The sequence below is a fragment of the Podarcis bocagei genome (assembly GCF_964188305.1).
Source record: "Podarcis bocagei genome assembly, chromosome: 2".
Lineage (NCBI taxonomy): Eukaryota > Metazoa > Chordata > Lepidosauria > Squamata > Lacertidae > Podarcis > Podarcis bocagei.
Genome location: NC_138126.1, coordinates 17,843,569 through 17,856,570, shown reverse-complemented (window position 1 = coordinate 17,856,570; position 13,002 = coordinate 17,843,569). Strand labels below are relative to the sequence as shown.

Sequence of the window (13,002 nt, the reverse complement as noted above, 5' to 3'; positions counted from 1 at the left end):
CACCTTTCTGCTCCTCCTGTTTAACAGGTATCTTTTCCTCCTCTTCAATCTTTGATTTCTTTTCTTGTCCAGCTGCCTGTGTTTTGAACATCAAGTCCTTTTCCATCTCAGTAGCTATATTTTCTGTTGATTTCGGCTTTGTAGGACTTGTAGACAAAACATGACCTTGCTCATACATCTCTCGCAGCTTTCCCATGAGAAAAACCAGCTCTTGCAACTCAGCTCTTATTTGCCGACCTATTTCCATTCTTGTAATGTCCGTGAATCCCCTCTAGAGGGATTCTGGTTACTTAGTATTCCTTTCACTTCCGAGCCAAAAGTCAATTTTGTTTATATCAATCTTTCTTTGCTTTCAATACTTTGTAGCAAAATAACCGGCTAAAGTTAAAGCTTTCAGTTTTTCCGAACTTTGACAGCTGATTTGACAGCTGTCAAAAGCTTCCTGTATATCCTCAACAGGCTCTTTTCACGGGTTACTCCCGGTCTCGAGAAAAGTGGTACTTGGTCAAAACGAATAAACTCTTGCCCTCCAGCACAATAACTTAAGTCTTTTTAAATCCGTGGAATTAATATCTTTTATCCAGTCACAAAAAATAACGGGGGGAGACGGACTTCCTCTTTTCACCTCCCCCGCTCGCGCCAAATCCATAAACGAAATATTTTAAGTCCAGTTCCAAATTACTCACGGGTTGTTGTTCTTGATTTTAAGTTCGAATTTTAGAAGGAAGAAGTCAGCGCTCTCCGACAAATGGCATGCGGCTTCACTCGGCAAGGGTAGCAGAGGACTCACAGCACCACGCCGCACCCCAGCACCCGTTCCGTAGCCTTTAAAAAGGCTCCTTCGCGGGTCGGGAGGGTGCTAACGGTGCCCGCCGAGTCACCACGTCCACGGGCATCCGCGCCCGTGGTTTTTAAGGGTCCCCGTGTCGCCGGCACGGCAAGACCCAGCCCCTGTCGAGCAGATTCCCTCCGGAGCTCGGAGGGAATCCGCCATTAGCCGATCGCGCTAACCCGGAAGTCCAGAAGGTTCTACAATTTTTGCCACTATTGAACACTGGAGGGCTGTACTAAGAGCCACCCTCTCCCAATTTTTAATTTGAGATAATAATATGTGCATGTGCACATACAAATAAATATAAATAAATAAATAAATAAATAAACCCAGCCAGATGGGTGGAGTATAATTATTATTATTATTATTTGCCATCTCTTCTGCTGCCGTTTGATCGCAGTCTCCACGGAATGAATTTTTCTGTTGGCTTACGTGGGAAAGCCCAGTGAACATGTAAACCCAGCAGCCCCTTCTTAGGTTGCCGTCTTTATATGCTTACTGACATGGGAGTTAATCCCTACTGAACTAAAGGCGGCTTACTCCCGAGTAGGAAAAACAGACTGGTGGGAGGCCCTGGCGCATCAAAAGTCAATGCCTGCTCAGCCCCTCAGTACACACCAGGCCCTGTGGCCGCAGACTTTGGACGGTGCGAGCCCTCCTCCCCTCCTCAGCCCCCACCCCGGCACAAGCTACAGCCCTGCTGGGGTGATGGCGTGCGTGCCCAAAGAGAGGGCTCTGAATGCCCTTTCTGGTTCGACACCACTGGGATAGGTCATTCATCAGGAAAGCAGAAACACTTGAGCTGATGGAGTGATCTCCTTAGTGCTGTTTTCATTTCCACCCTAAGATCAGATCCTTCAAAACCGTATGGGCATTAGTTGAATAAAACCCAATACTGTTTTTTTAATCGAATTTTTATTAAATTTTTGTAATATGCATTTCAATATATTCATTTAGACATCCTTAAATCAATGACTTCCCTTCTTTTTCTATGGTTCATTTTGCATATCATAAATCACTGCATACTTTACATGAGCTAAACAATTTCCTCTGAATTACACCCAACAAAAAGGATTTCATTCCCAGCTTCCAGAAATAAAACACAAAGAAACCCAGAAATTGAACTATTTAATTTATAATGGGACCAATAAGAATGTGCATATCTTTCCTTCCAATAATCCACAAGACTGTTTGAAGAAGCTGAGTTCTACCTGATAGCTTCCTTCTTTGGTGGGGACCTCACTCTTTTTCCATTTTGGGGTAGCAAAACATGGACCGCAATAGTTGACACCTGGGAATTTTCCTCTGAATTATACCCAACAAAAAGGATTCTGGTTTTTTTGGAAAGGTACTTCTAAATATTTTCCCCCAATTCATTATAAATCATTTCCCAGCACTCTTTTGTCCTTTGAGAAGTCTACAACATATGATAAAACATACTCTAACCTCATTACATCTCCAGCACCTCTCTGATTAGGACTTACACATTTTAGCAAGTCTACTCGGAGTTAAATACCATCGATAAATCATTTTCAGGTAGTTCTCCTTCAAGGAATAACATGGAAAACCCAGTAATGTTAACATGATTCTACTTAGATTCAGATTGCAAAAATTGGGATTGCAAATCTTTAAAGAAAAGGTCCTATGGCCATCCCACTTTCATTATGTCCAAAGACCAGTTTCTTTTCTGATTCACATGGAGGAAAGATGTTAGATTGGCATATTGAGAAAGGAACACTCAATTCACATTCATTGGTTGTATCATTGCAGAGGTATGCCAAAAAAAAGACTTTACGCCATCAGATGCTCCTTTTTATTCAGATCTGGCCTCAGGACAATAATGTAGCACTTGGGGATAAAGATGCAACCCAGTAACCCCGAACTGGAGGCCAAGATAGAGAAGACCTGCACGGCTACCATATATTTCCCCTTGGTGCTCAGGTAGGCTGGCACAAAGGACACCCAAACACTGCAAAACACCAGCATGCTGAAGGTGATCAGCTGGGCTTCGTTGAAGGCCCCAGGCAGCTTCCTGGCTAGGAAAGCCACCGTGAAGCAGACGGCCGCCAGAAAGCCCATGTAGCCAAGGGCAGAAGAAAACATGGCAACAGAGCCTTCGTTACATTGCAGAATGATCTGCCCAGGCTGGGAGTGCATGTCGGAGTCTGGGAAGGGGGGAGACATTCCCAGCCAGACCATGCAGATGCCCCCTTGGACACTGGAAAAAGACAAGACCAGGCAGTTGGCCAAGCTCTTGCCCAGCCATTTCCTCATCTGGCTCCCTGGCTTTGTGGCCATAAACGCCACCACCACCGTGATAGTCTTTGCCAACAGGGAAGACACGGCCACGGAGAAGATGATGCTGAAGGCAGTTTGTCGGAGAAGGCAGGTCCACTTCTGGGGCCGACCGATGAATAAGAAGGAGGACAAGAAGGAGAGCAGGAGGGAGACGAGGAGCAAGTAGGTGAGGTCCCGGTTGTTGGCCTTGACTATTGGGGTGTCAAAGTATTTAATGAAGATTCCCAAAAGAAAACCAGCAGTCAGGGACAAAAGTAGGGCGAAAGTAGCTAGGATCATCCCCAGAGGTTCTTCGTAGGATAAATAATGTATAATCTTGGGGACACACTGATCTCTGTGTAGATTGGAATTCTGATCATCTGGACATTTGTTGCAATGCTTTGCATCTGAAAAACACAAGAGTGACTTCAGTGCTGCCAATATAAATATTATAGGCATGATATTCCATAGTCTACTACATACCAACTATATTATTCTGTGATTCTTATGTGATTACTGTATTTTGGGTTGTAGGTTTGCCTTGAAGCAATTTTGGGCAATTGTTTGGAGTCAGAATAAAAGTATTAAGGGCCAGCATATCCCATTGAGCTCCTTTAATGGGGCAAGACCCCCCCCCCTCCATAGGTACCAATGCCTGGAATTTGAAAGTGATTTTCTACTATGAAACGTCAACTCTTCTAAATATCTTTCAGGGACATTTACCTTCCTGAATGGAGATTGTTCCTTCCATGCATTCAACACAAGCATAGCAGCAAATTGATTCTCCCTCTTTAATGGCCTTGGCATATCCTGGATGACAGTTTTCGGTACACCTTGAAAGAGGCATATTCTAGCCAAAATGAGAAAAAGCATCAAGCAGAAGATGTTAGGACTTTGTGGATAGGAGGAGCCATAGAGTGCAGCTGGGACTGAATCATACAATGAGGTTAGAACTGCAGAATAAGCTATGCAGGTGTCAGTTTGCTGCTGCCTGGCCAATAGCATAGTATTGCTTGGTCTGATGTCTTAAAGAGAATAAGATGTGATTAATTCTTTCACCCACCTGTTTGAACCATCTGGGCCACACAATGACATTTCTGTCAATGGCAAACTTGATTTTCTCTTCAGATGTTGATCTCTCTACACTCCCAACTTTCAACCCAACAAGGGACTTATTGGGAAACGCCACCCAGTTGACAATGTCAAAGTCAGCTGCCAGCTCCCCATTCTCATCCCAGTAAGCTCCGTCCATGGAAAAGTTGTAAAGGTGGAGGTTTCTTAGGAAAGAGTGCAGCTAAAATGGTACAGGACAACACACCCAGAATTAGCAAACGAGGAACAAAGTAGCGTACATGAGCCTTGGCCACTAAGAACTCTAGTCTCCCAAGGTGTAGTCCCAGAGACTCAGATGGGACTCTTATTTGGGAAGTACCAGAACTAGAGTTGTTAATATATTGCATGTTAAAATTAGAATCAGGAATGACAGCTAGTGTGGTTATAACGTTGTAGTAGGATCAGGGTGTGTGGTCCCATTCTAGAATGGAAGAGCCATCCAAATCGGGGCACCAGTTGGCAGCCTTTACAACACATTTACTCAATGTCCTTTAAGCATATTGGGTGCAGGCTGAGAAACGAACTCGCCTGTAACTGTACCCATTCAGCCCGGGAACAGGTAACATGTAGTCAGTGATTTGTCCCGTTTTACCACCTGAGGCAAAACAGGAAGGTGTCATCCACCCCCACCTGAAGCCTTGCTTCCCAGGGCTGCCTCAGTCCACCTTCATGGGCAGAGTAGCCCTGCATCTAGTTTGTGAATGCCTCTCCCAACAGCAGTTTGAAAGAGGAGGTTGTGCACATTTGGGGAAAGTGATTTGGGTGGAGACACTTGGGGGAAGAAGATTGGAAGCTGGAGGGCTAAGAAGTGCCGAGTGCCTACAGGAAAGGATTTCTCTTTTCACACACATGTTCCAGCATTGCTCTCCAATACTGTTGTCAGATGGGAGGAGGAGTATCATCATCATCATCATCAAAACAAGAGCAGATCGGCTTTCACTGGAAAAGGGGACGGTGAGAGGCCAGGCACCAAAATGCATGAGAAGGGAATTAAAAAGGGTCTTGCTGCAATTTGATGATATTATAACCATGTGGTGCCACCTCTTCTTTGGGTCACCTCTTCATATGGTCTTAATTTTAATTGGCCCTGTTCCTCCTTTAGGAGCTGCTGGTATGTCGCCAATCTTCCTATCGTATTTTTCTTTTTAACTGATATTACTTCTAACGATGAAACCCACCAAGGGGTTTTTCGTTTCTAACAACCTTCTATGTCTCACGTTTACAATATTTAATCAGATAAAGCAAGAGGATTTGAAAAAGAAGAATCAAAATTGCAAAAAGGATTCTTACAAAACTCGAAAAAGACTATATCCAAAATGTATAATTTATTATTAGAATGGGAGTTAAAGGATGAATAAGGATGAATAAGTAAAATAAGTTATGACTAAATGGGCATGCAATATAGGTTACACAATTCAGCTGGACCAATGGGAGAAATTATGGAAATGTGATATTAAATTTATGGCATGTTACACAATCAGAGAAAATTTGATGAAAATGGTGAACCAATGAATGAATGTTAGAAGGATGCTGGAATGAAGTTATATGGCTTTAGCAGAAATGTTATAAAGAATTAAGTAAAAATAGACTGTTAATGGGCCAAAGGGGGGAAAAATAAGGTTAGTGTTAAGATAAACTATAGGACAAAAACTGAGAAAGATGGAAAGGATTTGCTGAAATAGCTAATTGAACTAGAATACAAAAAAGGGAGGTGTGAGGAGGTCGTTGAAACAAGTAAATGAAAGATAAGAAATGAAAATATTGGATGTGTTTTTAATTGTTTCTGTCTTTGTTTTTGTTTTAAGATAAGCAGTGTTTTTCTCTTTTTGCTTTTCATGTATTGTATTGTTTTGCTTTGTTTAACTCTTTTTCTTCTTTTTGTAATTATTAAATTCTTAATAAATATTATTTAAAAAAAGAAAAGAAAATGGTGAACCAATGGTACTTAACTCCGGTAAAATTGGCTAAAATTTACAAATTAAAATCAAATACCTGTTGGAGATGCAAAAAAGAAATAGGAACAATGTTTCACATGTGGTGGGAATGCCGACCTATTAAACAATTTTGGAATGATTTCTTCATATAAGAAATCAGAAAGATGTTTAAAATATCTTTCAGTAAAATACCGGAGGCATTCCTTTTAGGTATAATCACAAATGATATTCCTGACAGTCAAAGGAAAGCATTCCTTTATGCAACGACAGCTGCTAGGATGCTTATAGCAAAAAATTGAAATGGGAGAAAAAGTCCATCAATGAAAGAATGGCAAATTAAATTTTGTGAATATATAAATCTGACAAGACTCACAGCATTCATAGGGGGACAATCGGACCAGAAAATATTAATAGAATGGGGATGTGCTAAAGAATATATGAAAAAACATTGTTCTAGAGTAAGCATATCAGTATGTAATGAATGGTGCTTTACAGGGTTAAAGAAAAAGAAAAATGGCGTAAAAAAGTATAAAGATAGAAGTAATCTACATTAGACACAACAATTTAGAAAGAGTAAAATTTTTGAGGTCTTAGAATAAAGGAAGGAAGTCAATATGTGTATATGTATGTAATGACTAGGTTAGAATGAAGATACGGTTTTATTTGTAGATGTGTGCTTTTCCTTGTTTCTTGTTTCCTTTTTTGTGTTCTGTTTTTCTTTCTTGTTTGTATAGTATTATTTTGGATTCAATGTTTGTAATTTTTGTTGTAATTTTGCATTGAAATTAATAAAAAAAGAAAAAGAAAAAAGGGTCCTGCTGGATTAAGTACATGGTTGTAGACAGCTTCATGCCTGATAAAGAGTTGGCAAAGCACATGTGCTTCTCTCACTGTGCCGCTCAGGAAGCTAAAGGAGAATATACTGCAATTTAGCCAGTCTTGGAGAGGCTCCTCCTGTCTCTTTCCCCTTAGCCCAAAGCAGACACATCACAGCAAAGTGGGCTTGGGATGGGATGCCCTGGGTGCTGCCCCTGCCTTGGTTTACCACGCCCTCCCTTGTTTGGCCCTCCCCGCAGCTAAAAAGTAATCACTAATCGGATACCCAAGGCACTGGTGTGAGGCACTGGGAACTTGACAAAATGGGTTTGTCTCATTTATGAGTTCAGAACATCCCCACCAACCCCACCATTAATATATCCTGAAACCAAAATTTAATTTCTGAACCACCGTTCAGAGTTGAGAATGTGCCAGAGAAAGGATCATACCTGCCATGGTTGTATTCTTTCAAGGTCCATCTTTCTGCTTTCCACCACGGCCATTTGGCTTGGTTTGGAGGAGTATACAGCACTCAGGACACTTGCCATGGCCTGAATAGTGTTGTAAATACTGTAGCTGTCTTGAGACAACATTCTCTCTGTATATTCTCGTGACATGGTCCCCAGTTCTCCTCTCTCTCTACATCTTTCCTGGACTCTTGCAGAATTCTTTGAAACAGAACACGTAAATGTTAAATCTGGAGGCTTGTGGGTTAAAACAGCATTTACATCTAATGTTTTATATTTTGTCCTCCTCTTTGTCTGGATTAAGAAGGACAAAGAAGCAGGGACAGAGTGGGGATCCTTGTAAGCTACCAAACCCATACTGACATCCGGCAAAGCTGTTGTGACCCAAACTTTTCCCACTGTTACTTTAAGGGTTTTTTTGATGTTTATCATAAACCCCGCTAGAATGAAAATGGATCGAACATCTGCATGGAGGACAACGACATTGACTTGTCTCTGCATGAGAAATGAATTCAGGTGTTTTGGAGTATAAATCACAATTTCTGTGAGACTTTCTGAGAAGGCCACACAAATATCATTCTTTGTGACCGCAGCTGTGAAGGTCCTCATGAACCTTTCTCCATCGTCATTGTCTGGTGCAAGGAGACCGATCCACGTCCATTTGAAATGCAGGAGCAATTTGACCATAGCCAGGTGAGGAGGTTCTTGTTTTGGGACCATCCAGTAGAGGAAAGGGAACAGAGTTTTATCAGTAAATTCTCGACTAACAAAACCGTAGCTGATCTAGGAGAAAAAGAAAGAATTTGTGTTTTTTTCCTTTTTCAGGAGCAAGTGCAAATATGTATTAAACTAAACTGATTAATAATGGGGAACATATTCACCATGATGATTGATTAGGTGTCTGGGAAGTTGAGAGCCCAGATTTATTTTTAGTTAGTTAAAAGATTTATGATGGGGTTGTTTAAATTCTCTTTTGCAAAAAATCCAGAAGAATTCTTGCTCACTATCATGTCAACAGAAATCAAGAAAACTTGTAGACCCTTATTTACCAACACACTCTTTTGACAGAAAGATAAATTTAAAACTTCATGAAGGCATCCTCAGTCAAACCACTGGCACCTCTTAGATTATGTTATTGTCTGTGCTAAAGATCACCGTGATGTGCTCCTTACCAGAGCTATGACGAGTACCGATGACTGCTGGACAGATCACCGACTAATACGCTGCACGATGGCTATCAAGATTATACCTCAACACAGGCTTCAAGGAAGGAAACCAAGGCGCAAAATGAACACTCAGGCCCTTCAAGATCCCATTAAGCGGGATTGCTTCCAAACGACTCTGAAGGACCATCTGCTTTTAGAATTCCCTGATAACATCAAGGAACACTGGACCAAGCTAAAAACATCCATTATTCCAGCCTGTGAACAAACTATTGGATACCAAACCAAGAAACATCAGGACTGGTTTGATGAGAATGACAGTGAGATTGAATGCATGATTGACAAGAAAAGAAAGGCCTTTCAGATCTGGCAAAGAGATAGAAACTGTGCCACTAAGAAAAAAACCCTATGCCAACGCTAATGCTGAAGTTCAAAGAAGAACCAGAGAACTAAAAAACACCTGGTGGATAAAAAAAGCTCAAGAGATCCAGCACTTAGCCGACAATCATGATGCACAGAGTTTCTTTACAGACACAAAGATCATCTATGGGCCAATAAATCATGGCATATGTCCCCTATGCTCAGCAGATGGTATCCCAATTCTAAAAGATAAAGAAGCTATTGCACTGTGTTGGAAAGAACATTACTAACATCTCCTTAACCGCAACTCCCCCGTAGCTGCTGAGGTCCTGTCACAAATTCCTCAAAAACAAGTTAGAGATGAGCTTGCAGTATCTCCAAATCTGGGAGAGTTGTGTACAGCTATTAACCAAATGAAAAACAACAAAGCCAGTGGAGCTGATGGGATACGTGCCAAAATCTTCAAAGTGGGTGGTGGAATTGAACTTACAAAACAACTTCACAAGCTCATTGAAAAAATCTGGGAAGAAGAGATCCCAGCAGACTTTAGGGATGCCAAAATTATCAATCTCTTTAAAAAAGGTGACAGAATTAATTGTGGAAACTATCAAGGCATCTCTCTATTAGCTGCGGCCGGCAAAATTCTTGGAAGGATCTTAGCAAACCGTCTCTTAACAATATTTGAGGTGACCCTTCCTGAATCCCAAAATGGTTTTCCACTTTCTAGGGGGACAGTGGACATGATTTTCACCGCTCAACAGCTTCAAGAAAAATGCAGAGAGCAAAACCAACCCCTGTATATGGCGTTTATTGACCTGACTAAGGGTTTGGACACTGTAAATCGTAATGCCCTGTGGACTTTCCTTCTGAAAATTGGCTGCCCAGATAAATTTGTAAACATCATTCGGCTCCTCCATGATAATATAACAGCAACAATCTCAGATAACAACGGCTCTCAAAGTAATCCATTCCCAGTGGGATCAGGTGTTAAACAGGGTTATGTTATTGCCCCAACTCTATTCATTATTTTCATTGCCATGATCCTACATTTTGTTGAAGAGAAACTCCCCACTGGAGTAGAAATCATATATTGAACAGATGGAAAGCTCTTCAATCTGAGCAGGCTGAAAGAAAGAGTAAGGTTACGGCAACTTCCGGTCTAGAACTTCAGTATGCCGATGACAACGTAGTGTTTGAACGCTCAGAGGATGACCTCCAAACCATCCTAAATATCTTTGCAGAAGCTTACAAAAAGCTTGGCCTATCACTCAACATACAAAAAACCAAAGTGCTGTACCAACAAGTACAAATTAACCCTTCTGCAGCACCACAAATCCAACTCAATGGTGTAACGTTGGAAAATGTCAAAAACTTTTCCTACCTAGGCAGTTATCTTTCCACAAGGGCCAACATTGATGCCAAAATCCAGCATCGCCCGAGCTCTGCGAGTGAGGCTTTCTCACGAATGAGGTGCAGAGTGTTTGAGGACCAGGACATTTGCAGGGAAACCAAAATGCTTGTTTACAAGGCTATTGCACTACCAGCCTGACTATATGCTTGTGAAACATGGACCACTTATAAACACCATCTCCAACTCCTCGAATGATTCTATCAATGGTGTCTCCGAAAAATTCTACACATCACTTGGGAAGACAGGCGAACTAAAATCAGTGTACTGGAAGAAGCAAAGATCACCAGTGTTGAAACAATGATTCTTCAACATCAACTTCGTTGGACTGGCCACGTTGTGCGGATGCCTGATCTTCCAAAGCAACTACTCTATTCTGAACTTAAGAATGGAAAGCGTAATGCTGGTGGTCAACAAAAGAGGTTTAAAGACTGTCTTCCATAAACCGTGTTTATGGAAGACGTTCTTACTCAGCTACGAGTGATCACCAGAGAAGAAGAAGAAAGATGAAGTATTATGTATGCAATGTATTGTGTTGCATTTGTAATATATTTGTTAAGTTTTATGTAAATTGATGTATAATAAAGATTATTTTTTTTATAAAAAAACCAACACCCTGAAACCATGGAGCTTCCAGAAAGTTTTCTGTTCCACCTACCTACAAAAAGACTTTCAGATGCTCTATTTATTGAGCATTTATCCTGGTTGCTTGTGTAATTTTAGGGAGGTTACAGCATCAATCCTGTCGGGTAAACCTATAGCCCTGGGAACACGCACTAGTCCTTTCTGCTGCCATTACTCTCTAATGTGTCACCAAAGGCCAGGGGTGTCTTACATGGGTGGTCTCCTCAGGAGCTGGGAAACAGACTGCTCAGTTCAAAGTCTCCAGCCTGGCAGCTTAGTCCCACCTCCCTTCTGCTCTGCCAACACTGTTAAGGAAAAATCAGTAGCCTAGACCTGGTAGTCAAAGGGTGCGTTCAGACATGGGAATTGGTTTTCCTGATTATAATGTTAGCGCTCTGTCCTGTTTTCTAATGTTCCTTTCACTTGCTGCACTACAGGACTATGGCTTTCTGACCAATATTCCAGTGTTATGTTGCACTCAAATTTCATTTGTAAGATCGCCTCCTTCCAGCTCGCATCTAGAGAAGACGAGGGAAAATCAGAGGATATGTTAAAAGTGTGATACTTTCATTAAGAACCTTCATAGTGAGTTCTGGCACCTTTCCCCCTAGAAAATGAGCATGGATATAGGAAAGGCTGGACAAAAAGATACATAGTTGCATATAGTCTGATGCAACCTGTGGAGAGAAACTGCAGTACAGAAATAGGTTCAGCCCCCAACCCCCCCCCACCTTTCCCCAATTCATACCTGTGGGATTTTATAAATGCTCAGAATGGTTGAAATCAGGCTGGAAAGAGCAGAGTCGCCTCCTTCTAGAACGGCCAGCTGTGCATTCTGTCTTTCACAGATGTAGTTTGGAACATTCTTCCGCCCACCCGACAGCAGGTCTAGCACAGCTTCATAAGTCATTATTGCATGAAAATAACTCTCATAGAGGTTATAGCCCAGAGTCATGTTGGGCAGGAGCCTGGGATTCCAACTGATCTCTTGAATGGCAAACAAGAAGGGCAGGATGTGCCAGTACCTTAGATTGTCCATGCTGCAGCAAAATAGCCGTCATCAGATTTTTCATTGTGCAGTCAGTGAAAGAGTATTAAAGTTTGTGCATCTTTTCATATAAGAGCATGGATAACTAGGAGAAATATTTGGATTTTACTGCGACAACTCTTGGAAGGCTAGTTCTGAGTTTATGTGTTTTCAGTTCATTTGGAAATGGTTGTTGGCAACAGGATTTTTCTCCCCAAGAAAAGGGAACATTGGCCCTCAAAGGCCTGCGCTGGCTGACAATTAATTGTCAAGTCCAATTCCGTGTTTGGGGTTTGATATGCAAAGCCTTAGATGGCTTTAGAACTGCTTATCTGAAAGAGACCTCTACCCATGACATGCTGCTTATAATGCGAGCTCTGTGGGAGAGACACCTGCTAGATGTTTTATCCTTAAAGGAAATCCAGGGGCCTATGAACTGATGCAAGTCAAACAAGTGTACGATGTAAGTCGCTGCACAAGCACATACATAAACACACCATTCCACTATTCAAAACTGCTGGTTTCTTTTTTGCTATATCTACAATATAATTAATTATGGAATAGTAAATTCAACGCAATTCACTTTTTTAAAAAAAAGCTGAGGAACAATGTCCGATATCCCATTGGAGCCAGCTGCAAAAAACAACAGCACCTTAGAGCCGAAGCCCCATAGTTGCCTTTGACTGGACTTAACTGTCTAGGGGTCCTTTACCTTTACACGACAGGCAGAGGGGGAAGCAGCGCCTGGGGTTTCATAGCTACGCAGCTGTATGAGAAATTTCTGGATGTGCACAGATTTCCCTGTGCACCCAGGAATGATGGTACCCCTGAAGCCAATTGAGGACATATTTGAGGTAAAATTTAGCAGGAAAAGAAACCAGAAAAAAGGGAGAGCATGGAATCACAGTTGAAAGTAGCAGTGGTAAATCTTTCTCCACATGGTGACATACTTAAAATCAGTAGCAGATGGAGACTTGGAGA

The 13,002-nt window shown here is 41.6% G+C and overlaps 1 protein-coding gene across 1 annotated transcript in view; it reads right to left on the bottom strand.

Annotated features, from left to right (window-relative positions):
- Window positions 1-11,913, bottom strand: part of LOC308580483 (vomeronasal type-2 receptor 26-like) — a 29,271-nt gene extending 17,358 nt beyond the window's left edge. The window contains exon 1 of the mRNA XM_081182190.1: window positions 11,743-11,913. Within this exon, the coding sequence (XP_081038316.1) occupies window positions 11,743-11,904 (162 nt within the window). The 5' untranslated portion in view covers window positions 11,905-11,913. The remainder of the gene's footprint in view (window positions 1-11,742) is intronic.
- Between the last annotated feature and the right edge of the window lie 1,089 nt (window positions 11,914-13,002).